The sequence below is a fragment of the Agelaius phoeniceus genome, chromosome 21 (assembly GCF_051311805.1).
Source record: "Agelaius phoeniceus isolate bAgePho1 chromosome 21, bAgePho1.hap1, whole genome shotgun sequence".
NCBI classification, from domain to species: Eukaryota; Metazoa; Chordata; class Aves; order Passeriformes; family Icteridae; genus Agelaius; species Agelaius phoeniceus.
The window spans coordinates 10741319-10769203 of record NC_135285.1 but is presented as its reverse complement, the minus strand read 5'-3'; the positions used below and the strand labels follow the sequence as shown (position 1 = coordinate 10769203).

Sequence of the window (27885 nt, the reverse complement as noted above, 5' to 3'; positions counted from 1 at the left end):
TTGTGGCTGCTAATTCTGGTTTCTTTCTTACCAGGAAAAATGGTGAATGTCCCTCTGGAGCAGCTGCCTCTCCTTTTTAAGGCCGTTCTACATTCCTGCAAGACGAGTGTGAGCAAAGAGTGAGCGCAGCTGGCCCCGGCCGGTGCCTTACGCGGAGCCTGGGGCCGGGCCCGGCTCACCCGGAGAGGGGCAAAGGCCATCCAGGCAGGAGACAGGGCACTGCGCCTCCCTGCCCTCGTAGCAAGAATCTTTTTTGTTTGTTTTTGTTTTTTTACTCGTTTTCCTATATATTTATTTCACGACAGAGTTGAATGTATGATCTTCAACACGATGCACATGGTTCTGTAAGAATGCAGCAGATGCATTCTCCAGCAGTTTACAGAATGTGAAGATGTTTAATGTTACAGTGTTTGTTAGGGTTAGTTCTTTTGTATTTGGGGCTGGGGACCGAGATGACTAAGACTACCTCAAGGAGAAGATGCTGTTCATGCACTGCTCTTTCCATGATTTGCATCCAAAGCATTTGTCACAGAGAGCAAATGTTGACAGAGCTGTTATTATCCCAAAGGGACGACTTTGGAGAAGTGGGTGCTAGAGAAGTGCCAAGCTTTTTCTTTAATTTTAAGAAGGCAGGAGTGGAGAAGGAGAAGTCTGTCTAGGCAGTTGGTTTCTTTTCCCCTGACAGTTTCCAGTGGGATGGCAGTGCTCTGAGGGGCTCCCTGGCCCTGTCCTCTCTGGGGAGCTGCAGGGGGGGTCTGTCCCAGCTCCTCCTGGCCAGCTGACCTCTTACTATTACCACAACACCTGCCAATTCCTCTGAATTTGTGTTCCTGCAGTTCTTGACAGGCTCCTGGCATTACACAAAGGTGCTTCTGTTGCTAGAGGATGGCAAGGACTTTATCATCACTTCCTTAAAATCCATTTTAGGTTTACAAAAGCAGGAAATACCTACTTAGAGAAGAGGCAGGATTGTCCCTGTTAAATGTGTTCCTCCAAAATGGTACCTGACTTCTGAGACTTCTGCATTGCAGCAACCCCCATTTTGGGAGCAGTTACTGTATCCTGTGTTAAATGGGGCCTGTGTAGTGGGGTGAGGGACTCCAGTGTCCTCTGGCACGGCTTTCTCTGCTGGACTCAGGGAATGGGTGTTCCATAGTTAGATCCTGCCAGGACTGTCCTGTTCCTTGTGGAATCCCAGGAAAAACTACATTACTGCTGTACTTGGTTACCTGTCATGTTATAGGTGTTGCCAGGCTTACATTTTCCATCTCTCAGGCTCTCCACAGCTCCAGATGGAGAACTGGTTTAATGACAGCTGATTAGCTGATTGAGTGATTGCTAGGTGCTGATGTTTAGCTAAACTTGGGCATTCTCATGAGTGACCTCATGATTTCCTGCTCATGATGGGGAGGTTGGATGAGATGCTCTTGATCTCATCTTCTTCATTAGGAATTAATATTCAAAGACTCTGTCACTCTCCTAGACAGCCTTGGCTGGATTTCCTTCCCTGCCTCCTTAGATGTAAATCTGGCATTCACTTAGCAAGGTGGCTCCTCGATAAGTGTTTGAATGCTGATTTAAAAATACTTGTGGAAACAACTTTTGTTCCCTCAGGGTAGGAGGGATGAGTCACTACCTTGTCTTTCCCTGGTGGCAGCTGTGTGGCACAGAGCAAGCACAGCTCAGCAGGGCTGCAGCTGCTGTGCATGAATGTGATGGTGAGCAGGAGGAGAATCCCATTCCCCAAAGTCGTCCCTCCCTCCCTCCCTCCCTGCTGTCCCAGTGGGTGCTGCTGGCTGCAGCCCGAGGGGGGCTGTGCCCTGCGGGCTTGGCACAGCCTGCTCACACCACACCAGGGCCTGCTGCTGCCTCACCACGGGCATCCATCCCGCTGGGCCGTCTCCCAGCTCAACGATTCCCTCTTCTCAAAGTCCATAGTGTTCATTTTCCATTATTTAACAGGAGGTTACGGGTACCAGCTGCTGGGCACAGCAGCGGCTCAGCTCGGTGCAGCTTCGCACCCAAAGGTGGTTCCATAAATCTCATTTACTTTCTGTGTGTATTCTCAGGAAAGCCTTCTGCATACAGCCAATACCTCACGTGTTCAGGGGAAGATTTTAGTGTATCTGTTTGTGAGTTAGAATGTATTTCTCAGCTTTTGAGTTTAATTTCCAAATAGCTTGATATGATCTTTTTATTACGGGTTATTTCTGGCTTGCTGTTTTATACACTCAAGGAATTGTTAAAATTGCATAGGAGTGATTTTATTCTCCGGTTACTGAATTATTATAATCTGTTGGTGAATAAGTGTTTTAATTAGTGTACATAAAAGCAGTCATCTTGTTGCCAGCTACCCAACAAAAATAATCTATTGGGTAATCTGTGGTTTTCCAAAATAGTCTCCAAAAACTAATGCTGTACCAACAACAACCAAAAACCTAAATTCAGTTATGATGACAAACAGACATGAATGTTCCACTTTCTGTTGTAGAAAGCAAATTTTACAACGGTTGATTGGCAGCAGTATCCGTTCCCAAATACACATTTGCCATAGGGAATAGAAAATCCTTCCTGAACTGACAGGTAAGGAAGCAGCAAACAGACCAGATGGAATCACGGGACAGTCATTCCTGATATCTTCTGCACCAAGTCCTCTAATGACTTGTATTTTTTAAACAGGGTAATGTGAATGTGTTGCATTGCAAACTCAGGTATTATGAGAAGGTAGGAATGTAGCTAGAGACGTAGAGACGTTAGGTAGATGTATTTGTGAATTTGGTTTGAAGGACACCCTGGAAAGGTTGGAATTTTTGTTCCATTCTTCATGTAACATTCAGTTTACAGGGACTCATATTTTATTTGTGCTTAATGCTACTAGGGGGAAGTTCATTATCTTTGGTATCTATCTGCTCTTGCTTATCTGACCTTCTGTCATAGAGAAATCTATCAACAATAATAGTCTTTGGTAGAATTTTCTGCCATGACAAGTCAATTTTTATCCCCGATTTGAAAGATAGATTGGCTGGCTGACCCCCTCTTCTCCTTCAAAGCATCTGTGCAGATAGAAAGCTGAAGAGTTACTTTTAATCCGAGCAGAGATTTGGGACATAAATTCAAAGTGCTCAGGGGAGGCTGCTGAGGAGCAGCTGGAAGGGTCCCGCTCTCAGGGCTGCTTCCCAGGCGAACGCCAGACCCTGGGGCCTCAACAGAACCTTCTGGAAAGTGAGTGAGTTTTCTCCCCCTTCAGCTCAGGCTCCTGCCAGGAGCTGAGCCTTGACCCCTCAGTGTGGCTGCTCTCACTTGCTGGGGGGCCGTGGTGGCCCCGTCCCCAGCCATGCAGAGGCTCCAGTGGCTCTGCTCTGACCCCTCCCCTGTGCCAGCAGGACCTGCCCTTGCTCCTCAGGCTTCTGCACAGACCCACAGCCACTTCAGGTAAAGGAGTTTAAGTCTTGTCCTTCAAACCAACTTTTAAAAAAAAAAAAACAACACTTGAATTTCTTTTATCTTTACTACATTTTTTAAAAGGAAAAAAAAAAGAAAAAAAATATTCTCCTGTGAATGTGCTATTTCCCATTCATTCTTTCTTCTTTCTTGGTTTTGATTTGAAGCTGTGAAGCTCAGTGTCTGTGAAAATGTTGTTATTTCTCAGGATAATAAGCGGCAATCATCCCTGCCACATGAAAGGCAGGAGAAAGGGGAAAACTTGGGGAACTAGTTAAAGTATGAAACTAATTTTTAAGTTGTAGATGATGTGTAAATGGAGGGGAGTGCATAGCTATCAGTACCAAGCTGTGGTGTTTCTCTGGGTTCATGGTGTGTTGTTTCAATGCACAGAAGCTCAGGGATAAGTATTTAAAATGTGACCCAGAGAAACCCTAGTTTTGATGTTGCAACAGTTGCTTCTTTCCCAACTTGTCTGGAGGGCCCTGGAGAGCTGACAAAGCCCCAGATGGGGATTTTGGGGGGAAATCTTTGGGTTTGGCTGTGGGAAGTTTGCCTGCTGAAGGCTCAGTGCTGTGGGCAGAGCATCCCAAAGGTGCACGGGGCTGTAGGAGGCTGTGTCCTTGCACCACCCAGCAGCTGGGGACCAGCTCTGCCTGTGGGGCTCCATTTCTGCATTCCCTCATAGCTAAATGTTAAATGTTTGACTGTTCATGGAAAATGAGAAACAGGAATTTCTCATTGTGTCCCTGGCAGCCAGTTGCAGGGCTCTGTACTCTTTGTTGCTTATGAATTCTTAATTTTCATCAGTACAGCTTTCTCACTGTGGTTGTAGGAACAGTCAGACAGCTTGAGACAGGCACTGGTGTGTGACTCTGGCTGAGGGAGCTGGGAGGGGATTTCAGCCCTTCAGACTTTTGCTGACTCTCAGTGCTGGTTCTGTCTATGGCTGGATGGGGCTGTTTGGACACTCATAGCAGCTGTAAGCCAATCAGAGTCTGCAAATCTGAGTTTCAACCAGCCTCACAAAAAGCTGGGGAGGCCAATCCAGGCAGTGTCTTTCCCTTGGAAAAAAAAAAAAATTAAAAATAGCTCCTGTGAGCTGCCCTCTGACAAGTCTGTGAAAGAAGCAACATGGATCAGTGGAAGAAATGCCCCCAAGGGCAAAAAGAAACAGAAATTGAGACCAGATGACGATCAACCTTAACAAAGCCTTTTGTGATTCATTGTTTCTTTCAATTTATAAAATGTCTTGTAATAGTTGATAACATTATTGACTCAATTTCCATAACTAAACTACCTCGTGTGACATCCTGTTTATCATCTCAAAGGGATTGTGTGAAAAACTAAACACTGCCAGTGTCTGTTGCCAGCGAGGAGCAGGGGCCGTGATTGCTGGAGTTGTTTCCCTTCCCGTGGGCTGGGGTTGGCTCCTGTCACTGCTGTGTGTCCTGTGCTGAGGCTGAGCTCTGCTGTCCCTCCCTGGGGACAGTTTGGGTTTTGTCAGTGCCCATTCCAGCTCAGCCCTGGTCAGAGGCTGCCTGTGTAACCTGGGACCCTGCAGTGTGTCCGTCCTGGCAGCCCGGGCACGCAGCAGGTCAGGTTTGCTGCAGTGTCGGCCCCTTGCTGGTGTGAGGGATGTTTCCAAGAGGGTCAGTCCCAGCTCTTGGCTCCTTGGTGATGTTCCCAGCGATGGTTTCTCCCGTTGATTTTTCCCACAATCCCTTGTGTAAATCAGGGAAGCAGGATGTTCGGCATGGCACACGGTGAGCATGGGCACACTCGGAGCCGGGGCTGGGCAGGAGGGTGTGCCTGGCCCCCTGTCACCGCAGGGGAACGGCACCGGGAGCTGCCCCCTCCCCACACTGTGACCAAATGAATGTTTCTGCCGGCGGCTCCGCCTCAGCCCGCCCGCCCCTGCTCCGCTGCTCCGCTCTGGGACTTGACTACCTGTGGAAATGTGACCAATAAGTGTTGAATGCATGTTTAGTGAGTGTTTAGCTGTATGAACTAATAAATGTGAAATGTTCTGCACCGCTGCTGTCTCCAGGCTGTTTGTGCCTCCCGCTTTGGTGGTGGCTCTGTCTCAGGGTGGTGCTGCCCTGGCTGCTGTTGTGCTTCTGGAATGGGCTGTGGGTGTGGGGAAGGCCTTGGGGCTGATGCTGTGGCTGGGAACTGGGATAAGGGCACTGTGCCACACGGGATTTATTCCCAGTGAGGGGGCACTGAAGATCAGCAGTGGTGGGGCTCCCTGGGAGGTGGCAGAGGATGCTCTGTGCACATGGGCTGCCAGGTTTGTCCTCACCTTCAAAGGAAGCTGGAGCCACGCAGAGGTGACGAGGCAGCCTCTCCCCTCACCCCGCGTTTGCATGAGGCACTGCCTGGAAAGCCAGGCTGGAGTGGGAAAAGTACCAGCACCTTTTAATTTTCAGCTCAACCCCTACTGACCACTGTATTTTGATTAGAGCTCTGCTTCCTTTTCATCTCGGTGCTCCGGCGGGTGACAACTGCGGCGGCCCCGCGTGCGCGGCGCAATAGTTTATCACCGAAGGCCGGCGGCTCTATGAATTCAGAGCCAGCGCGGAACAAATCACGCTGTCACTAACGTCAAACTTGTTAACCTGATCTTTGGTGGATCACTAGTGTCAACATTGCATGGGACATACATTATCGGGCCCAAGGACTTAGGGAGATGTGTTTGTCAGGCTGCTCTGTCACAGTCCCACTCTTGACCTTCGCTAAGTAACTTTCAAGGGTAAGCTGCTTTCCTCTTGACAGGAGTGGCTGTTCCCAGGAGTGTCACCCCATGGGCACTGGCTGGGACAGGGCTGTGGGGTCAGCTGGGTCACCTCCCTGCAGTGGCGCAGTCAGACCAGCAGTGGGTGAAAGATCTGCTGGGATGGTCCTGGGAGGCCTCTTCCAGAGCTGGGGAAGGTTCTCCAGTGATGTCCACCCTGCCCATGTCTATTATGAGCTCTCCCCATCTTGTCACCAACTGTTCCCACATCTCTCCTCATCCCTTCCCCAGTCACAGTCTGTTTGGAATTCACACCTGAAAGCCAGAGTTCTGAGTGCAGCAGACTGGTGGGTCTCCATTGTCTGGTCCATCACAACCTCTCACATCTCAGGTTGCCAAGTGCGGACACTTCCAATGTGGTTGGTCACTACTGCAGAGGTCAGATGAAGGATATCCATCACCATGGATGGGCTGGTAAGACCATGGAGGGGACTTGTGTGCTCCGGGTAAGCTCCTGTCCAAGCTTCTGGGGTCAGTTGGGATTTTCAGTACCTTTATTGGGTGGTGGATCCCCTCCCTGCAGTCTGCCGTGAGTAGGAGGGGAGCAGCTGGGTACTGGGGGGCCAGCAGGCTGGGGCTGTGCTGGAGAAGATGCCTCATGGCTGGAGGGACCCTGAGACAAATGCTGGGTCTGTGCTCCACATCACTGTCCTCATGGGCCGACCCTGCTAATCAGCTGTGAAAGAGAGAGAGAAAGCTGGAGAGAAATCCTTCTCTCTGCTAACCTCATCACAATAAAGATTCCTATAAAGAGCTCTTATCCTTGAAGAAAATGAGGCACATAAGCAGGAATAGTAAACAAAAGGCTGTCATTTTGACCCAGGAGTGCTTCATGTTGTTGGCAACTTCCAAGAGGAAACATAAAGAGAGGCTGCATCCAAGTCCCAATTATGCAGAACTATGTGACTGATATGTCAATGAGTCCCCCCGGGAGGAGACCACCAGCACTTCCCAGGGCTGCCGGCACAGCATCTGCACCCGCCGCCACGGCCGGGCCGCCCGCGCCCCGAGCACAGGCGTGTGTGGCATCGGAAGAATGCGGGGGACAAGGTAATGTCATGGGGAACGCTATCGCCAGAGTCCTCGCCGCACGCACATTATCAGCGCGGGCCCCGGAGTCAGGGACTGCGGGCAGGCAGCGGTGCTTGGCAAACAGTAGTGCTGGCCCCACCTGCTGCAGGCACGCTCCGGGAACGTGGCGCAGGCAGGAGGGCTGCCCCGCGCCGATAAGCTGAGTGGATGGAGATAAAATCCGAGCAGGAGATATGCTTTGCTGAGCATCAAGGCTAAGCACCAGCAAGGAGCCAAAGCACGCTGCGGCCCGCCGCGGGTGGTGTGGGTCCATGGGCTCCGGCTGCGCCGCAGCCGTCAGGGAAGGAGATGGGACCAGGAGACTCCAAACCAACAGTGGGAGCTCTGGTGACAGATGTGGCAGTGCTTGGGCCCATCGAGGGCACAGAGCTGTGCTGCTCCCGTGGCCAGGACAACACTGCTCAGGGCAGCAGCATTGGGGCCTATCCCCAGCCCTGAACATCCCCTCCCCAGCACGTCCCATGCTGCTGGAAGCCAGACCCACCTCATCCTTCCCTCCCGTGTGCTGTGGCTTCCAAAATGTCGCCTGTCTGTGCCTCCTCACTGTCCCGAGGAACCCCTAAGGCTGCTGGGAGCCGGCTCTACCTGGTGTCTGTGCAGCCACTCCAGCACGGCCTTCCCAAATCCACCCTCAGAAATCCACCCTGACGCCACGGCCAGGCCGCGCCGGGCCCGTGCGCTGGCCCTGACCATGGCCGCACGCCCACTGCAGGAGCCAGGCCACAGCCTTGGCCAGGGCCCGCGCAGAGGAAAGTGCCCAAGGCCGGCAGGGACGTATTTACCCCCGAAAGCACCTTGCTGCAAAAATAGCAAGTGGCCGGTGTGAGGCCGGGGCTTCCCAGGGGAACAATGCCTGGCAGGAGGAAGCGGCCGCGGCCGGCCCGCAGCCCTGTCCCGCCTCGCGCGGCGCTGAGCCGCGAGCGCTGTGTGCCGGCCCGGCAGGGACCTTGAACCTGACACAGATTTATTTTCTCTGACATTGGCATCGCATCGGAACATCTGGCATGAGGCTGATAATTGCTGGGGATCAGGGCGGAAGCCACTCCAGGCCTGGCGCTTCTTCCAGAGCTCTGTTTTCATTAGTTTTTCTCCTCTCTTCAGCTGCAAAGCAAGGAAAAAACAAGCAGGGCTGTGCAGCCCGCACTCCCACTCCTCTCCCCTCAGCACCCGGGGCTCGCTGCTTCCCTCACTCTGCATGGGAATACTGCAGGGCACCTCACTGTCACACCATGTCGGGGCTGTGCTGATTCCCTGAGCCCAGAACTGTGGGTCCTGCTGCTCCACCCTGGTTACCAGCAGCTGCTTGGCCAGAGCAGAGCCGTGGCACAACCTCTGCTGGGCTGGTGTGGGGCTTGAGGCAGCCACCTCTTCTCAAGGCTGTTGTCACTGTGGGATGAAGCAGAGAGCAGGACACTGCAAACATGTGGGGAGACACCGTGGCGATGGATGGATGGAGCATGGGGCTGGCAGTGAGAGCAGATCCCTGCTCTAGCAGGATGGAAGGGTTTCTCACGCAGCCTCTTGCCGTGGCATTGCAGTTCCTGTGTTGCACAGGGCGATTGGAAGCTGAGATCTGCCGGCACAGTGCCTGTGGATAGGATGGAGCATGGCAGTGAAATGTGGGGAATCACACATGGCAAAAACACAGCCAAGGCGTGGCTGCCTAGGCCCAGGAGGAGCACTGGCTTTCTGTGAGTGCTGTTCTGGCAAATGAAGAGCTGCTGCCCATGGGCACAGTGAGCCCCAGGGACCTGTGACTGGGGCCCTGAGTGTGGAGGAGCCTCCTCCCATCCTCCCCTGCAGAGGAGACTCTCAGGGCCGAGGAGGCCGTGGCTGCATCCCGATGCTGGGTGGGTGAGGTGAGCTCTCGTTCCTCCCAGAGGTGTCCTGCCCCGTGCCCTCGGCCGCCTCCCTCCTGCCCTGGGCCATAAATCAGGGTGGCCCTGGGTGCTGGGGCACTCTGGTGCCCCCCACCTCCCTGCAGGGTCTCCCTCCCGGGGCACCTTATCTGCTCCAGGGGTTCCACTTATCTTCGCTGTCACTTTCTAATGCTAGTTTATGGGCAGCGTTTTGTAGCTTAATTATGATGTTTTTCAGCATGGTCACGTGGCTCCAGAAGCCAATAAGGCACCGAAGTGGGTCCATCCTGGCTGAGCCTGGCCCCCATGGGGAGGAGATTGGCCGGTGTCCTGCCCGGGGCGGCGTGTGCGCAGCCAGAGCCCCAACACCTTCCCAAGAGACACAGGTCCCCATAAATCCCCCGGCCTGCCGTGGACAGGGCACGGTACCCACGCCCCACGGAGGCTCCTCGGGTCGCAGCTCCTGGCCGGTGGCCGAGCGAGGCTCTCCCAGCCGCCGGCCCCACGCGCAGCAGCCGTGCAGCCGCCTCGCGGTGAGTACGTGTCCGTGGGGGGATCCGCTCCCATCCCGGCCATCTCCCAGCCACGGCCGCCATTCCCCGCCATGGTGGCAGCCAAGGCCGGAGCTGGGGACGCGGCAGGGCTTGGTGAGGAAGCGGGAGTTGTGTGTGGGCCTCCGCTTCCCGTCCCGGCCCTCGGCGAGCGTGGGGATGGCGGCTCTGCAGATCACGGGCAGCAGAGCGAGGCCTCACCACAGCCTTGGCCCCACGGCCGAGCTGCTGCTCAGAAGTGACAGATCGGGCTGCTGAGGGGCTCTGGGAGCCCAGCTGGCAGTACCTGGGGGTCCCCGGTCACCCAAGGGTTGGGAGTTGCCCATTGGAGCACAGGCAGCCTCCACACCCTGGAGTGGGCACGGGAGGCATCTGAGACCCTTTGACTTGTGGGGTTGGCTGAGCCCGTGTCCTGTCCCCACCCCACAATGGCAGGGATCACAGCCTTCATCAGCCCTGAGTTGTTTTTGTTCCTTGCAGTGTTTGCTCAGTTCTCCCAGCTCAGAGCCCCTCCCGGGCTCCTTTTCCAGGATGGCAGGTCCTGCTCCGTGGCTGCCTGGCAGCTCCCCCGGGAGCTGTGGTGACTGTGGGGGCCCTGGCTGAGGGCTGTGCCGGCGGTGGGAGCGCTCCTTCCCGGCCGAGCAGCGGCTGACCCGCGCTGCAGAGCGCTCTGCTGCTATTCTTAGCCCGGGCTCCATTGCTGGTGGCTCTGGAGTGATGCTCCACTGAGCCTGTTTCCTGCTTGCTGCTCTCCCTGCCAGCACTGCTTCCTACCCACTGCACCCGTGGGCAGCTGTGTGTGGGGTGAGCTGGGTGGCAGGAGATCTGTGGGATGATGAGACAAACCATGCAGGGTCAGCCTGGCAGGATCAGCCGTGTGGGGCCGTCAGCCATGCCCTTCCTTTGCGGGGCACTGCCAGCAGCTCAGTCCCCAGCTGTGTGGGGCTCCAGGCACACAGAGCCTCGGGCCCCAGAGCTGCTGTGCTGGCAGCAGGCTCCCACCATGCTGGGACAGGCTCTGCACCAGCCACGAAGGGTCCCTGACTCGATGGGTCAGCCCTGCAGCATGGGCTCAGCTCCAGTGCCTGGCTCAGAGCTGGAGCCTTGAGCTCCCCGTAGCCAAGTCCCAGGCGAGGTGTGTGGCCCGGGGGCATCCTGATAAACAGGACATGCTGGCAGCCAGGGTGCTCCTGTGCTGGCCTGCTGCCGTCATTTCATTTCATCAAGAAACCCTCATTGTGAAGCATGGATTCAATACCTGCTGTCTGACAGGCAGACCGGGACACCATTGGGTGCTCCTGGTGGGGTGCCCAGGGCTAGGTCCAAACTCATCTCCTCAGTGGTGGCCCCAGGGGAGATTTCAGGAGCTGCTGCACACCCCAGTGTTCCCCACACGGCTCTCCTGGGGCTGGCAGGAGCAGCTGGTGGGGGTGATTTTTTTCTCACAAAGCTGGTGGTCCAGGGCTGTGCACCGAGCAGAGCAGGCTCTTGCCCAGGCATGGTGAATTTTGCTCCAGCCCTGAGACTCCTGGTTCTCAGCAGGTCCTGCCTCTCTCAGGCTGTGCCCTCCAGAGAGGCTGGGGGACTTGTCGTTCCCCATAGATGGTGTGAGGGAGCAAGGAGGGTCTCACGCCCCTTCCCGCAGAGCGGTGCCCCTTGCCTGTCCCTGGGGGAGTCCCCGGGGGGATCCCCGATGCTGCCGAGGCCTGGCCGAGCCGCTCCCCAGCCCGGCCGTGGTGTCCCCGCTCCCCGGGCCGGCGGGTCCCTCCGCCCCCGCCCCGTCCCTGCCGCCGCGAGCCGCCCGCTCTCCCAGAGGAGGTTCCCCAGCCCCGGGGGGCTGGCCGTGAGCCCGCACCAACATGGAGATGCTCTTCCAGGCGCTATAAAGAGCTCCGGCTCCCGCACCTGCCGCTCGGTCTCCACCGCGCCCACTCCCGGTCCGCACCCAGCGCCGGGGCTGGGGCCGCCGTCCGTCCCCTTCCCCGTCCCATCCCGTCCCGCTGACCACGGCTCGTCCCGCAGCAGGGCCGCTGGAGGGGATGGACTATTCCTATGATGAAGACCTGGACGAGCTGTGTCCGGTCTGCGGGGACAAGGTCTCCGGGTACCACTACGGGCTGCTCACCTGCGAGAGCTGCAAGGTAGGACCGGCCGGGGCCGTGCGGGGTCGGGGCTGCGGAGCCGGGGCCGTGCGGGGCCGGGGAAACGCAGCTGGGGCCGTGCGGGGCCGGGGCTCGGCGTGACCGGCGCCTTGTGGGGCCGGGGCTGTGGGGAGAGCGCTGCACGGGAACGGGGGGTCCGGGGCTGTGCAGGGAGCGGGGACGGGGCTCTGCAGGGGCCGGGGCAGCGGGACCGGCCGCGGGGCTTCTCTCGCCCGTTTTCGTTAGCGGCGGATTCGCACCCGGTGGCGGGAGGGGAGCGCGGCCGCGACGGGAGCCCCGAGCGCGGCGGGAGCCTCTGCCGAAGGCGGGTGGCGGGGACGGGGTGTCGGTGCCGGGATGCCGGTGTCGGTGACCACCGCATCGCCGCCGCCCGCCGCCACAGGGCTTCTTCAAGCGCACGGTGCAGAACAACAAGCACTACACCTGCACCGAGAGCCAGAGCTGCAAGATCGACAAGACCCAGCGCAAGCGCTGCCCCTACTGCCGCTTCCAGAAGTGCCTGACCGTGGGGATGCGCCTGGAAGGTAGGGACGGCACGGCACGGCACGGCGGGGCGGGGGGCGGCGGGGACGGGACTGGGTCGGGACTGTGCGGTTGCCGGGACCGGTCGCGCTGTCCCCGCCGCCGCCACCTCCCCGGATCGGTCAGTCCCGCCGCCGCTTCGATTCCGTTTTTCCCTCCCAAGTTAAGAAAAAAATCGTTTTTTCGCGTCGTGTCCTTCTTTTCCTTGTTTCATTTTGTTTGTTTCCCCGGGGTTCCCGCTGCTACGGCTTCAACTTTCCAGGATTTTTTTTTTTTACTGGCAGGAAGGTTGGGAAATAGCAAATAAATTACTGTTTTCCTTAAGCACATAATTCCAGAAGCCGAGACTTAAGGAAAAACGTTAAAAATTATGGGGATCGCAATAAAACTGCCACAGATCCACCACGAATTATATTTTTCCTCTCGGTGACATTTAATATAACGGATTTCTGACCCCCGGGGGGACGATTCCAGCCCCACAGCCGCCGCCTCTCTCTGATGTCGGCGCAGAGGATCCCGACATCAGAGTCGGGCCCCGACAGTCCGTGCCGCGGGTTCTGCAATGCTCAGCATCCAGGAACGAAACGTATTTGAGGGGACAGGTCACCGGCACGGGATGGCAGAGCCAAGGCAGGGGCAGAGGAGCCCCGAGCCGGCCGCCCCCTCCGCACACCTCCCCTGAAATCGTTTGCGTTTTGCAGCGGGTGGGAATGGGCTGAGTGCTCCCGCCCGACCCCGGCGGGGCTGAGCCGGGCTCGCTGCTCGGGACGCAGCGCGGTTCATCGCAAAGTCCTTCGCGTTCTGGCAGGGCGGCCGCTCGCTCCGGGAGCGGGGTGGGAGCCTGCGAGCAGAAGCGCAGGAGTAAGACACAACATCGAGCTGCAGATTCAGCCCCTGCAAACTCCCGGCGTGGGCTGCCTTCCAAAACAGATCCCAGTTCCACTCTCCTCCCTGAGCTGGGGTTACTGGTGCCCTAAATCCCTCGGTGCATGCTCTGGCTGTTTTGATCGATGTCGCAAGGGGATTTGGGCGCTGGGCAGGGGCTGCAGACCCCACGGCAGAAGGGCAGGGACAGTGCTTGGAGTGCCCGGGGAAAAAGGCATGGTCTCAATTTGTCCCTTTCCAGCAGTTTCTGTCGTGTACGTGTGGAGGTGCTTTAATCCCAGAGCTGTCCCAACAGGCTTTTCGTGTGTGTTTTCTTGCTGCTGGCTCCTCAGCAGAGCTGGGCAGATGAGGCAATCACCCAGCAAAGGCGATATTCCATGGAACCGTCTCTTTTGTAGTAAAAAAGAGACCACCTTTTTCAGCTCCGAGTATTTTTGGGCAAGGCATCTGAGGTGATGCTTTGGAGGTGAGTCTACAGGTCCACACAACAAGAGCACCCCCGAGGTGATTGATTTTGGGAACACAGTGTTGACACAGGCACCCCTCAGAGTGCCTGAAGGGAGGTGGCAGCAGGAGGAGAAGCACAGCCCTGGCCGAAGGCTGCCCACAGCCCTGGGGGCACTACCCATGGCACCTTCCACGTCCCTGCCCAGGCAAAGAAAGGTGGCCAAAGGGAGGCAGAGCCTGGCCAGCAGCCTGCCCCAGCCAGGGCTCTGCACTGCTATGAGAGCAGGCAAGGCAGTGCAGGTGGGAAGGGGGCTGAGGGTGCTGGAGACCCCTCCTGCCACCGTCTGGGTGTGTGCCTCGGGGGCCATCTGCAGATGGTTTTGGGGTTGTTGCTGGGGGTGCAAGCACTTCGTGGGTGGCTCCACTTGAGCCCCCTTGCCCCGGAGGTCAGGATGCATCATCTACCTCTCAGCTGTCAGCCGGGACACAGCAAATGGCAAGTTGCTCCCAGTCCCAAGTGTAGCACAAATGGCAGGAAAAGCAGGGCAGGAGGGAATTAGAAGGCCTTTTCTCCCTTTGTGTTCTTGCTGGGAGAGGGGAGGAGGTGTATGCAGTTGCCTCTGGAGGGCTTGTGAGACCAGGCTGTGAGCACCTCTCGCTGTGTGTGGGAGTGCAGGCAGCCCTAGGAGGGTCTCTGCCTGTGCACCTTTGCCAGGGTCACAGGGTTTGCTTTGGGATGCCGTCCCTGGGTGTGCCCGACCTCGGGCAGTGCTGGGATAACTTCGAGCGCTTGTGCGATTTGGGTTTTGGTGCGCTCTGAGGTTTGTGGCCAGGGCTACCAGACCTGCGTGTGCCAGCTTGGACTGCCATCCTCTCTGCCTGTGTGGGACCCCAGCCGGGGTGTGCACAGGTCTGAGTGTGGCCGCTCCCTGGGACCCGAGCCGGGAGCTGCCCCGGGACAGCTCCGTGCGGCCCAGAGGGGCGTGGGCCGGCTCTGGGGAGCGGGGACACAGCACCCCTCTCTTCAGAGGCTGCCGCTGGCAGCCCGCTCCCAGCGAGATGCTGTTTTCATGAATAAAGAATGAGGGAGGAAGCCAGGGCGGCTCTCCTGGGAGCGCATTCCTGCTCGTCCTGGAAATGCTGCTGCTCCCGGCCACCCTCCGCCTTTCCAGCCTGCCTTGGGAGCGCTGGGGAGGTGCTCCAGCTCTCCGGGGGGGGGGGGGGCTGGCTGTGAGCCCCAGGATCAGTAGGCGAAAGAAAGGCAGAGGTAACAGCTGAGAGGCAAAGCAAGGCCCGCTGGCTGTCAGCAGGAACACGAGATAGCGGAGGGGTTCTGCCTTTGATGCTCGCTGCGGGCTGCTCTCGCCGGCGCACTCCTCCGCTGCCGTCCAGCCCCCGCTCCTGCCTTCCAGCGATCTGGGGCTCTTCCGAGGGGATGGCCGGGCAGAGCCCCCGGAGCACGGCAGGGCAGGCAGCGGGACAGGCTCCTTCTGCAGAGGAGCACCTGCTCCCTCGCACGTTGGCAGATCCTTGGGGTGTTTTGGTTTGGTGGGAACATCTGCTTTGCTGCAGCGTCAGGACTCTGCCAGCGGGATGCTCCAGCGGAGCCCTCGCCAGGGCTGGGATCCCCAGGGCCGGTGGGTGAAGTGCATCCCAGCCGTGCTGCCCAAAAAAGGGGCAGAGATCTGATGAGAAGTAGCACGTGCAGTCTGGATGGAGGGAACCAGAGTCCTGAGGGGACTGTGGGGTCCCAGGCTCTGCAGGGACAAAGAAATCCCAGGGCCGGTCCAGTGACACGGGTTGTTAAAACTAAAGTGAGTGTCAAATCCCCTCCTCTGCTCAGGCTTTAAGGGCTGTCCCCTCAACCCACGGGGAATGAAAGCTGCTTTTTCCCCCAGCTCATTTTGAAGTGAAAGCCAAATGTCTCTTCCTTTTCTGCAATCCCCAGAGGCTCTGAGGGTGACATTGGCTGGGCTGGGAGTGACACAGTCTTTCTGGGAAGGTTTCCCCAGTGCTCCCCAAACCCTTTTTGCCACAAAGTCGTGTCCCCCAGCATTTTCTCTGTGGAAGCCCTGTGGAAGCCCTGGTCTCTCTCCATGTGGGTTCACTGCAGTGTCTGCCCTCTCTCTGTCTCCAGCTGTGCGTGCAGACCGGATGCGTGGAGGGAGGAACAAGTTTGGACCCATGTACAAGCGGGACCGTGCCTTAAAGCAGCAGAAGAAAGCTCTGATCCGAGCCAACGGCTTCAAGCTGGAGAGCGTGCCTCAGATCATGTCCCCGGTGCAGAGTGACTACAGCCTGTCCTCCACCATCCACAGCATCCACGCCATGTCCAAGCCCCTGCCGCCCAACCCGGCCGCCCTGACGCCCGTGGACTACGAGCGCAGCCCCTACGGGACCCCATCCCTGGGCATGGCCGTGCCCGGCCACGCGCCCCTGCCCGGCTACCACTACCCCTCCTTCCCCAACCGCACCATCAAGTCCGAGTACCCCGACCACTACCCAGCCGCCCACGAGGCCGTGCCTGCCTACATGTACCCAGAGACCTACCCCAGCAGCTCCCCCCCCGACATCCCCGAGCTCATCCTGAAGCTGCTGCAGCTGGAGCCCGACGAGGCCCAGGTGAAGGCGCGGATACTGTCCTGCCTGCAGCAGGAGCAGGGCAAAGGCCGGCACGAGAAGCTCAGCACCTTCGGCCTCATGTGCAAGATGGCCGACCAGACCCTCTTCTCCATCGTGGAGTGGGCACGGAGCTGCATCTTCTTCAAGGAGCTGGAGGTAGGAGCTGTCAGTGGGATGGGCGCTGCTCCGGGGGGACAATGGGACACGGGCAGGATTGAGGCTGCTGTGATGTGAGGATGGGATGTGGCTGTGGGCAGGATTGAGGTGAAATGTTGTGAGGATGGGGAAACACCCGTGGGCACAGGCCTGGGGCCATCACTGCAGATCTGCTGACACGTGCCAGTCCTGCTCCCAGCTCCTGCAGGGCTGGAGGTGCCAGGGCCTGGCTGTGGTGCTGGAGCGATTCCCACTCTGTGTGGGGCTAATGATTTCAGATTCATTACAGCAGGGGCAGCTGTTGAGGCAATTGCTGGCAGAGTGACTGTGGTGTCAAGCTCAAGACATAATTGAAAAATGTAACGTTGAGGAATTATAGTTGAGACAATTCTCTCCCCTGCCTTTAGGAGGAAAATCGATGTGCTCGGGTGGGTGCTATTAGCAGCAGGCAGCAGGGGCAGCCCGAGCCTGCTCCAGAGCCGTGTCTGCTGCCAGCAGCCCACGAGTGTGCCCGGCTGGGGGACACGGAGCTGACCTCCATCCTGCCAAGACATCCCCTCTAGCAAATGTCCCTGAACATTTACTGTGGCCAAAGGGGGGCTAGCAGGGCTAGAGCAGCTTCTGCCATCCTGCATATCTTGCCAAGCTTTCAGAAAATTTCCATTCATGTTCTGGGCTGACCTGTGATCCCAAATAGGAGAGAAAATTTTGCAACATGGTTGAAACCCAGAGAGCAACATCCTGGGGCAGCTGTGATGAGACTCAGGTGCTTTCTTGTGTTTCCAGGATGAGACTGTGCTGCCTGGCTTTGGCCAAAATCACCTTCTTCCAGTGGGACTGTGCTGTAGGACAGGACCAGGCTCTTCCCTGTGCCATGGGCGCCATGGGGCTGAGTGTGGCTGAGCCTCATGGCTCAAAATAGCCCCCATCGTTCAGAACAGTGTCAGGAAATGGCATTGTGGGGGTGGGTTGGGCTTGTTTCAATCATATCAGTGTCCTGCCTGGATTTTGGGAACAGGGTGGTTGTTGTTTTGCAGGAGATATTGTAAACAGTGTAAATTCAGTTCCCAGCTGTATAGCTGTGTAGCCTTGTAACTCCATTGTCAGCGTGATTGTGCCACCAAAATAGGCTGTTCCTGTGTGAATCGGTGTTGGCGGGTGCTGCTCCCTCCGTGGGACTCTGAGGGGGACAGCAGTGCCACAGGCCTCACCTGGGCAGAGCTACCAGTGTCCTGCTGGCAGCAGAGCATGTGCCCTGCCATGCTCAGGACAGGGGGTTTGGTGCTCAGTGGGTGTCCACATCCATCACTGACATCCTGGGGGCTCAAGTTTTTGCCTTATCCACATGGTGATTGTGGGGTGCATTCCCAGCATCTCCCAGGGCTGGGGACTGTAGGACCCAGAGCCCACAATGGCTCCAGTGGGTGAGGGAGAATGAGGCTTGGCTGTCCCTGGCTCCCTCCTGCACACAGAGCCCTGGGCAGCTCCGAGCCCAGCACAGAGCAGCCCTGGTATCCTCAGTGCCCCCACCGGGGGCTGGCCCTGCCCGCCCCACACAGCTCATCCTCCCTGGCCAGGGCAGAGGCTTTTCCTCAGGCATGGGAGAGCAGCCAGTGGGAAGCAGGAGCAGCTCTGAGAACCTGAATCCCCATTCCTGCTCCTGCCTGGCACATAAAAGGCAGCGGCGCTGGGGCGGTAAATGAACTCCTGCTAGCGCAGGGTTTATGGCTCTGTCCTAAAGCCAGCACGGAGCAGCATCGCAATCTCCGGGATCGATGGCACTGGCAGTCCCTGCTGGGGGCTCGGGCTCTCAGGCAGGGCTGCAGCAGCCCTCTCCATCCCCTGGGAAGGTCTCTGTGAAGGTGACGGCCCCCAGCCCCAGCAGGGAAGGGCGGTTGGCTGAGGCCAGAGCAGGGATCCAGGCTGGAAAGGCATCGTGCCGGGACACCTCTCCAGGGCATCGTGCCAGGCTGGCACTGCATGGGAGGAGGTGCAGGCAGGTGAGAAGGGAGGGGTGGGCAGATTGTCCCATCATGGATTGCCTTGCCTGAGCTTGCCCAGCACTGCCATGCTCCTTCCACAGGGCTGTTAGCAGAGACCTGGCTTCTGCCCAGGGCCTCACAGGGAGCCTGGAGAGGAAGGAGCAAATCTCCAGGGGCAACTGCTGGCACACGCCTGGTTAGGACGAGCCTTTCGTGCCTGCCCAGGGAGAGTGGGAGCAGTTTCCCCTGGAGCTGGCCAGTCTAGTTCCCATTCCCATTCCCACCCTAGCAATCTGCCGAGGGCCAGAATGGGTGCTCTGCTGTCTCCACACTCCTGGCGTGGTGGCTGGGCTGGGAGACATCGGGGAGAGCCCCCCTGGCTCCACCGCTGCGCCCGGGGAAGGAGGGGGGCCACGGGCTAATGGCCTCTTGACATCGGCTCGCACGCCACGTCCGCCCGCAGGCGCGGGGCAGTCAGATTGAAAACAGATTTAACTTCCCAGATATATCGTTTCATTTAAGGGCCAGTAATTCTGTCAGTCTGCCACTGACAAACGAGGGTCCCCATGCCAATCCGCCGGGAGACTGATGTCGCGGCGCTCATCCCGTGTCACCAGGAGGAGAATTACGGACTGCGCTGGCCTTCGGAGGCAAGACTAATAACGCTGCTGGGCAGAGGGGATTTGGGGGCCCGCCTGCTCATCGAGGGCCGGCCAGAGCCGCGGCGCGAGGCCGCGCGGGCGGAGGGGGAAGAGGTCAGCGCTGACGCCCATAAATACGAACTTTAACTGAGTCTAGATGAGATGTGTCAGGACTGAGGGAAGATTTGCAGCATCTTTTCAGGAAGAAAAATATAGGCCGGGGGTGAAATATATTTTGTTGGGTTGTGAGTCTCAGGCAACTTTGTCCTTTCAGATGTAATTTTTTTATATGTATATGGAGAGACAGACAGAGGGATGTGCGCGCACGCAGGCGCTTTTGCACACTCACATTGTGTCTGGTTTTGGTGAGGTTTATACACACGAGTCTTGCACAGCCTGGCTTATATAGGTGTCACTGCCATACCTACATATCAATATCGTGAACACAGGGTTGCTGTGACCTTTAGATTGGGATGAGCAGCCAGGAATGTTAAACAAATTGCCACGGTTTCAGCCCGAAGGCCAGGCAGGGCTGGGTGTGCAGCGGGTGCCTGCGGCGCTGGAGGGGCACAGCACAGCCGCAGGGTGTGGGATGGTGCCGACCCCTTCCTCAGCCCTTTTGTGCCAAGGGCCTGGGGCAAACCACCCTCCATCCACAGGCAAGCTCCAGGGATGGGGGCATGCTGAGGGCAGCACGGTTCCCACAGACCCAGGGGTCCCTGAGGTCACTGGGTCTGTTTGCCGGGCTGCCCTCCCTCATCTGTGCTCAGAGATCCCAGAGCCACGACAAAGCCTATTTGCAGTCAATTGCTCCTCTGCCTTTAACATGTGGGTCATCTTGACCCCATCTCCTGGCCAATGGCCAGAGTGTTTTTGGCAGATTTAAAATCTCCTTCTGGTGGTGGATGCTGCAGCAATGTTTAGCATCCCATGCACTGGGGGAAATGTGACTCTGCCCTGCATGCAGAGCCGTGGTGCCCGTGCAGCCAGGGCTGCAGCAGCCCGGGAGCCAGCAGGGAGCTGGGATCCTGGCCTAGCCACACTGATGTTGGTGGGTATCTGTTTTAAGATGCACATTGTGGTGGTGTCTGGGCAGGGTAATGTGGACCTGCACTGACCATTAACACCTTGGACGTGAGTGGGTTCGCCATTGCGGGTGGCTGGTGGACACCAATCCACTTTCACACTTCTCAGTAGCCAAGGTGATGGCTCCTGCTTGCACTCAGGAATTGCTGGGGCTGCTCGGGGCGCTGGCATGTGCCACACACCTGGCAGAGGGTGTGGGGCAAATCCTGCACCTGAGATCTGGGAGGAAGCCCAGGGGGCATCTGTGTGGCGGGGTCGGGTCGAGGGTATCCGAGTGCTGCTGGGGCCCGTGGCTGGGGATGGATGTCCTGGCACCAGCTCAGGGCTTCCTGCCAAAGAAGGGCTGCTGGTGGGTCACTCTCCTTCCCAAAGCAGTGGCACCCAGGGTGAGGCTGCCCTGAACCAGCCGTGCAGGGAGCAGTGAGCACTGAGGGGCTGCACCATCCCTGCATGGCCTGGGCACATTCTGGGAGCCCCAACACTCGCAGGGGCTCCCTCGCCTTGTACCTATGAACCCACAGGGAAGGATGCAGAAGATGAAAAACTACACCCACATGCAGGTCCTGCATTCCCATTCCTGGGCAGCACCATCCCTGCCTCTGCATGCCCTGCCTCCCCTCCAGCACCTTTCCCACAGAGAACTGCATTTTCTGTGGGTTGCAGCCCATCAGGGATTGCTCTTCCAGAGTGGGGAGGGTTTCACCACGTGTTTTGTGAATGGGTTAAATGCTCGCTTCAAAAAAAGATAAGGATTGCCTCTCAAAGACAGCTAGCATCAGGCCTTTGATAAAGCACTCTGAGGAAAAGCCTTGACATTAAAAGAGGAAGATCCTTTGCTTAACTTTTAACGGGAGCGTGTGTGCTGCCGCCTCGCTGGGAGGATTGATTGCCTCTGAGTGCCCTCCATTAGCAGCCCCTGCTCCTTCAGCCAGGCCAGGGCGGGGTGCACCAGAGACCCCCAGCCTGAGCCCCCTGCAGCAGAGCCTCAGTGCCAGAGCAGGGCCGTGGGAGCTGCCTGCTGCCACCCAGCCTGGGCATGGGCACACCCTGCTTGGTGCTGGGCACAACCCCACAGACCCCAGCCAGCCCTGACCGGCCCACAGAGCCCCCAGCCCACCCCATCACATTCCCCCGTGCCATGGCCATGTGGCTCTGGTGCACTGCGACGTTCCCAGGAAACACCGCGGCACGTTGGAGCGTGCTGGAAAAGGAACAGCCCTGCAGCAGCCATGAAGGGTGAAATGTGCTGCTGAGGGGCTTCAGGCTTCAGCCAAACACTCCTCAGAGTTTGGGAGAAGCTGATTAGTAGTTTTTAAGGGAAGAAAATAAGATTTCAGAATTATTGAAGTGCTTTCTTTGGAAAAGCTAACTTTTTAAAATGGTTTTCAAGGCAAAACCTTCTGTCTGCCTCTTCTGGAGCTCATCCCGCTCAGGAATGAGGCACAGGAAAGAACTTCCAAAACAACACCCTGACTGAGCCAGAGCGGAGGCGCTCGGCACTGTCCAGGACTGTGCAGCTGGGCTGGCCCCAGCTCCCTGTTTGGGCTGGCCACAGCTCCCTGCTCGGGTTAGCCACAGCTCCCTGCTCGGGTTAGCCACAGCTCCCTGCTCGGGTTAGCCACAGCTCCCTGTTTGGGCTGGCCACAGCTCCCTGCTCGGGTTAGCCAGAGCTCCGTGCTCGGATTAACCAGAGCTCCCTACGCGGGTTAGCCACAGCTCCCTGTTTGGGCTGGCCACAGCTCCCTGCTCAGGTTAGCCACAGCTCCCTGCTCAGGTTAGCCACAGCTCCCTGCTCAGGTTAGCCACAGCTCCCTGCTTGGGCTGGCCACAGCTCCCTGCTCGGGCTGGCCACAGCTCCCTGCTTGGGTTAGCCAGAGCTCCCTGCTCAGGCTGGCCACAGCTCCCTGCTCGGGCTGGCCACAGCTCCCTGCTCGGGTTAGCCACAGCTCCCTGTTTGGGCTGGCCACAGCTCCCTGCTCGGGTTAGCCACAGCTCCCTGTTTGGGCTGGCCACAGCTCCCTGCTCGGGTTAGCCACAGCTCCCTGCTCGGGTTAGCCACAGCTCCCTGCTCGGGCTGGCCACTGCCACAGCCGGCCACTTGCCTTCTGGCAGGGGGCACCAGGGGTGCAGAAAGTCTCTATTTTGGTTTAGTGCAGAATGAGATTTTCCCCAGGGTTTTGTCGAGCAGCTGACCAGGAGCCTCACGCTCTGAAGTGCTGGGCCACGAACAGCAGCTGCTGCACTGGCTGGGGGATGAGGGGCAGCCCCACAGGTGGGCAGGAGCGGTGCCACAGCCCGGTCACAGTGCCCATGGCCCAGCAGGTGGGCAGCAGTCACTGCCTTCCCACCCCACCTGGTTCCCTGCACTGCCACACTCCCAGCTCTGCCACCCACCACCCTCGAGAGACAAATCCCGGCGGCTCGCGCCAGCTCTGAGACCATAAAGCTCTTTCTCATCTGGCTTCTATTCCTTTTGCAATCTCCCAGCATGGGTTTATTGCAGCCTCTTCAGCAGAACGAGGGCATTATCCAGCCCTGTGATGCTGCATCTGTCTTCCCTCTATTAACGGGGGAGCACAATGGCCCTGCAGAGCTCGGCTGCTGGCACTGGATTTGCTCCTCGGGGTGGTGGTGGAGGCAGTTCCGTAATCCCAACCCTTTCCCTACACCGGCCCTGCAGCAGAGGGGAGTCCAGGCAGGGCAGGAGCTCAGTTCTTTGTGGGAAGGAGTTGGGGTTCATTGGAGAGCAGTGCTGAGGGGATGAAGCTGGTGACCTGTGGTGTTTCTTGGCAGGACAGTGGGGAAGGCAGTGTGATGGCTCTGCAGCTGCTGGCTCTGGCAGCTCACCCCACCAGTCACTGCTGCCTGCAGTCCCAGTGCCCTGTGAGACCTCTGGGGACCCTTCCAGGCAGTGTCCTGGCTCAGCCCCTCTCAGGGACAGTCCCAGGTGTTTCTCTGGGCACACACACACAGTGGCACATGTGCACCAGGGCACGTGGTCACAAGTGTGTGTGTTGGTGCGTGGGCAGGGCCGGGCTGGCAGCTGCAGGGCACAGCGATGTCCCACGCCTGGCGGCTCCCCCACGGCCCTGCTGCCCCCCAGCCTGCCATCCTGGCAGGACTCAGGATGGGCACTGCCTTCTTTCGTTTTAAAGTATCCAGAGGGGCTGTCTGGACACACAGGCTCTTTGTGCAGCCACCGCGTGCTCCTCCCGCAGTCATTTTGTTAAAATTTGTGCGCGATTTGAGGAGGTTGTGCCTGCTGGGGGAAGACCCGTGCTGATAACAGCCAGCAAGTGCCACTGAAACATGTTGAGCTGCTTTGAAGCCAGCTCTGCAAAGCCACCTGCCCAGGGTCCCCCTTTCTGGGGTGCAGCTCCAGCTCTCCATGCTCACCCCAGGGGATTCCCCTCCCATGGGATGCCTGCTAGGCACAGGGTGGGTGCTGTGCACTGCAGCACAGTGGGTGTCAGCTCCTGCTCTCTTTCAGGTGGGTGACCAGATGAAGCTGCTGCAGAACTGCTGGAGTGAGCTGCTGGTGTTTGACCACATCTACCGGCAGCTGCAGCACGGCAAGGAGCACAGCGTGCTGCTGGTCACTGGCCAGGAGGTGAGGAATGGCCTCGGGACTGTGCTGGTGCTGTGGAGGGGCAGTGGGGATGGGCAGGGGCTGCATGGGGGAATGGAGTGATTTCTTTCTTTCTTTCATCCCAGTGTGGCCAACTCGGGCAGGCAGGGGGTGTTGTTACACTCTGGGTCTGCTTGTGCAGAAGGTCCCATCCTGTCCCATCCTGCTGCACGGTTTCTGGCTCTGGAGAATAATGTTTCTTAAGGAAGACCAACAGTCCCACCTGTGCTGTCAGCAGTGGGATGGGAGGAGGGGCCCCTTCCCTCCCTGGAGGTGGCTTTTGGAGATGTGGTGCCTACAATTCCAGCACCCTGTTTAAAATGGTGTTCCCATTTCACCATTCAGTCTTTTTTTGACACCCCTGCTGCTCAGTCAGTGCTCAGGGCTGGACCTGGCTCCTGCCCCGTGTGAGGTGCCCTGCAGCAGGCTGTGGGGGGACTGGGGCTGCCAAGGCTGATGCCACCCTGTCCTCCTGGCAGGTGGACATGTCGGCCATCGCAGCCCAGGCCGGCTCCATCCTGAACACGCTGGTGCTGCGGGCACAGGAGCTCGTCCTGCATCTGCACTCGCTCCAGGTGGACCGGCACGAATTTGTCTGCCTCAAGTTCCTCATCCTCTTCAGCCTCGGTGAGTGCAGCTGGGGGGCACGGGGGCAGCGCTCCGGGGTCACGGCCGTGCTGCACACACGGCCCGGGGTCCGGCTGTGCCACAAAGGGGCTTTAACGGGGAGCCGGGAGCGAGAGCTGGCTCCTGGCCCGGGACACAAAACCTCTCCCTTTGCGGGGCCGGGCTCTGCTCCAGCTGCAGGGGACGTTGTCACCCTCCGGCCGAGGGGAGCCTGTTTTGGTGGCTCTCCCATCGCAGCGGGCAGGGAAACAAGCGCTGATACGGCCGCGGAAAACAGGCGTGTTGACAGAGGCGGCCGGGCCGGGCCGGCCCTATCAGCCGGGATTTGCGTCAGAGAGCCCGGGCAGAGCCGCTGGGCTCAGCTCCGCGCTCTGATTAGGCTCAGCCTGGAGCCTGCGGTCGGGCACAGCCGGCGCGTTCACACCTCCCACCTCAGCCAGACTAAATAACTCCGGGGCCGTGCGCGCTGCTGCCAGAGCCCGAAACGCGCCCGGGGTGGCAGAGCCCGCTCCTGCCCCTGGGGTCCATCCCGGTGAGAGCCCGCTCCTGCCCCTGGGGTCCATCCCGGTGTCACCGAGCGCTGGTGCTGGCACGGTGAGCATAGTGAGCATGGTGAGCCCAGCGCCGTGCGTGGCAGACCTGTCCCCATCCCCACCCCTGTCCCCATCCCTGTCCCTGCGCCCGCCCTGTCCCCGTTCCAGTGCCTTGGCTCTGTGCTTGCGCTTCTGCACCCGCGGGGTCCCGCCCAGGGACCAGCGGTGGGAGCTGCGCTGCTGCCCCGTTCTGCACCTGCAGCATCTCCTCCCTCGGCTTTCCTTTCCCCTGGAGCTGTTTGGAATCCCAGAGAAGCGAGAGGCGATAATTGGCTGCTCAAGCAGTGATAAGGTGTGGCACAAACAGTGCCCAGGCTGGGAAATGAACGAGCCGGGGGGGCTCGGACCCCGAGCCAGGACCTGCCCCGGCTGCTGCCCCGCGGGCTCAGCACCAGCAGGGCCGGGTCCCCCCGTCCGCCCGGGTCCCCCTGTGCCCCCTGGCACGGCACAGCACAGCACAGCACGGCACAGCACAGCACAGCACAGCACGGCACAGCACAGCACAGCGAGTGTCCCCCCCCCGATGGCTTCCCCAGAGCAGCGGCGTTCAGGGAGGGCGTGGAATCCAATAGCCGTGTTTTCCCTTACATCATTTTGCCCCAAATGCAACTTTTTCTCTCCATATTGCAGAGCTCACTTGGAGTAATTTGCCCTTCGTAGGCTCAGCTGTAGAGGACGGGATTGTGTATTATGTGCAGGATGTAATTGCCTTTAACAAGAGAATTTCCACATTTACCACTCTGCCACAGCACAGTCAAAGCCAAGCCCTGTTCACAAGAGCTGCCATTTGAGTTCTAAATAGATTTCTCTCCTGAGCAGGTAAAGAGATTTAATTAAAATTAGGGCTTCTCAAAATAGCAATATTTATGAGGACGGCACAGGTTAGCTTTGTTCTACAGAAGGGCTTAATAGAGCCTTAATGGATTGACCTATCATTCGATTTCATGACTTACATTCATGAAGCAGCTACTCTTGGGGAGGGGAGGAAGAGAGGCTTTTATAGCCCACATTCCCTTAAGCGTTTGCAATTTATCAGCAGCTTCTCCCAAACAAAAGGAGCTGTGAATAGGAAGAACACTTGAGGGCATAGAAATAATCCTAGGCATATCTGTATGTGTGATGGGAGGCTTTGTCACAGGACAGTCTTTGCAACTGCTGCAGTGTCTCTAAATGAAGTGAGTCAATGTTATTTGGACAACATTCTTTATTCCTTGCAGGAATGAAAAGATTATTCAAATATTCAATTAAACAGTGAATAGGGTCTTTCAGAGAACCAGGTGAGTTCATCGAGTAGAACTAGCTATTGTTGAGCCAACTCAGGGGATAGATTTGACATTTATCAATATAACTTCTTTTTTTTAATGACATGCACAATAACCTTATGCAGATAAAGAGATTTCATAACAACAACCCGGGTAGCAGGAGACAATAGGAGCAAATGTGCTGTCAGAGCGAAAAGGGAAGGGTGATCTGATCCTCTGCATCTTGGCACAACCTGTGCCCTTTGTGCCTGCCCCCGCAGTGCCCGTGGCCGTGGGCACGGCCCTGGCTGTGCTGTGCCTCCCCTCCCTGGGGCTCCTCAATCCCCTCGGCCACACCTCTGCTCCCGGCTGGGCTGCAGCAGCCTTGGGTGCCTCAATCCCTTCAAGGGACCCCAAACTCCCAGCTGCTTGGCCAGACCCTGAGCAGATTTCCCCGTTTGCAGCCACTGAGTGGGGATTTGGCACATCAGGCTCTGTGTGCAGCACAGCCAGGGGGCTGTGAGTGAGGCAGTGCTCCCAAGTACCTCATCCTGCACAGTGAATCCACTGAATCCACTTGGCCTGGATGGACCGTGCCAGGGTTCCTGAGGACCCTGCTGGGCAGGTGTGTGGGACCCTGGCTGTGTGCAGGTGGTGATGGGGCAGTGCCCAGCACTGGTTCCTAAAGCCACTGAAATCTGTGTGCGGGGGCAATTGACCCTGCCTGCCCTGGTGCAGCTGCCTGCTGAGCTGTCACTGCCCTGCTGAGCTGTCACTGCCCTGCTGGCACCGGAGCTGGCAGCAGGATTATGGGAAGCTGCTGTGGCCCTGGCCAGGCATGGAGGATTAGGGTTTCCAGGCTGGTGAGCCTGGTTGCCACATTGGAAAGACCAGGTTTATCAGGGAATTAATTCAGCCGCTTCCTCGACCTTCAGGAATTAAAGAGGGCTGACGGCAGCAGCTCCCAATGTCGGCACAGCTGGCAGCACCTTCTGGCTTTGCAGCTTCCTGGGCAGCAAGGGCAGGGAGACACCAGCCCTACTGCCAGGGGGTTTGGAATCTGTCTCCAGCATCAGGGAAGACCTGGGCAGTAGGGTAGGGATGGAGAGCCCGTGGCTGGGTAGGGATGGGGTGTGGGACCCTCCTGCACTGTTTTCATGCAGGAGCGTGGGTCCCTCCTGGCTCAGCCAGCACGGTGTGGCACCGAGGGGGCAGACCCGTGAGTTTGGCACCATTTCATGCCCATGCTCCCCCCTGCAGACGTGAAGTACCTGGAGAACCACACGCTGGCCAAGGATGCTCAGGAGAAGGCCAACGCGGCGCTGCTGGAGTACACGGTGTGCCACTACCCCCACTCCACGGACAAGTTCCGCCAGCTGCTGCTCTGGCTGGCCGAGGTGCGGGCGCTGAGCCTGCAGGCCGAGGAGTACCTGTACCACAAGCACCTCAGCGGGGAGGTGCCCTGCAACAACCTCCTCATCGAGATGCTGCACGCCAAGCGGACTTGAGCGGCCAGGGCGGGAGCCGGCAGCACCCCAGTGCCTCCAGCAGGG

The 27885-nt window shown here is 58.2% G+C and overlaps 2 protein-coding genes across 4 annotated transcripts in view; both read left to right on the top strand.

Annotated features, from left to right (window-relative positions):
• NR6A1 (nuclear receptor subfamily 6 group A member 1) overlaps positions 1 to 5475 on the top strand; it is a 72119-nt gene extending 66644 nt beyond the window's left edge. For all 3 annotated transcript variants that reach the window (XM_077188911.1, XM_054646677.2, XM_077188912.1), the window contains one exon: positions 35 to 5475. In XM_077188911.1, the coding sequence (XP_077045026.1) occupies positions 35 to 123 (89 nt within the window). In that variant the 3' untranslated portion in view covers positions 124 to 5475. The remainder of the gene's footprint in view (positions 1 to 34) is intronic.
• Positions 5476 to 11779: 6304 nt separating this feature from the next.
• NR5A1 (nuclear receptor subfamily 5 group A member 1) lies at positions 11780 to 27840 on the top strand. Its single transcript, XM_054646422.2, has 6 exons — positions 11780 to 11881; positions 12285 to 12426; positions 15894 to 16534; positions 23734 to 23853; positions 24351 to 24498; positions 27593 to 27840. The coding sequence occupies exons 1-6, from the start codon at positions 11780 to 11782 to the stop codon at positions 27838 to 27840; spliced, it is 1401 nt and encodes a 466-aa protein (XP_054502397.1).
• The last annotated feature ends 45 nt before the right edge of the window (positions 27841 to 27885 follow it).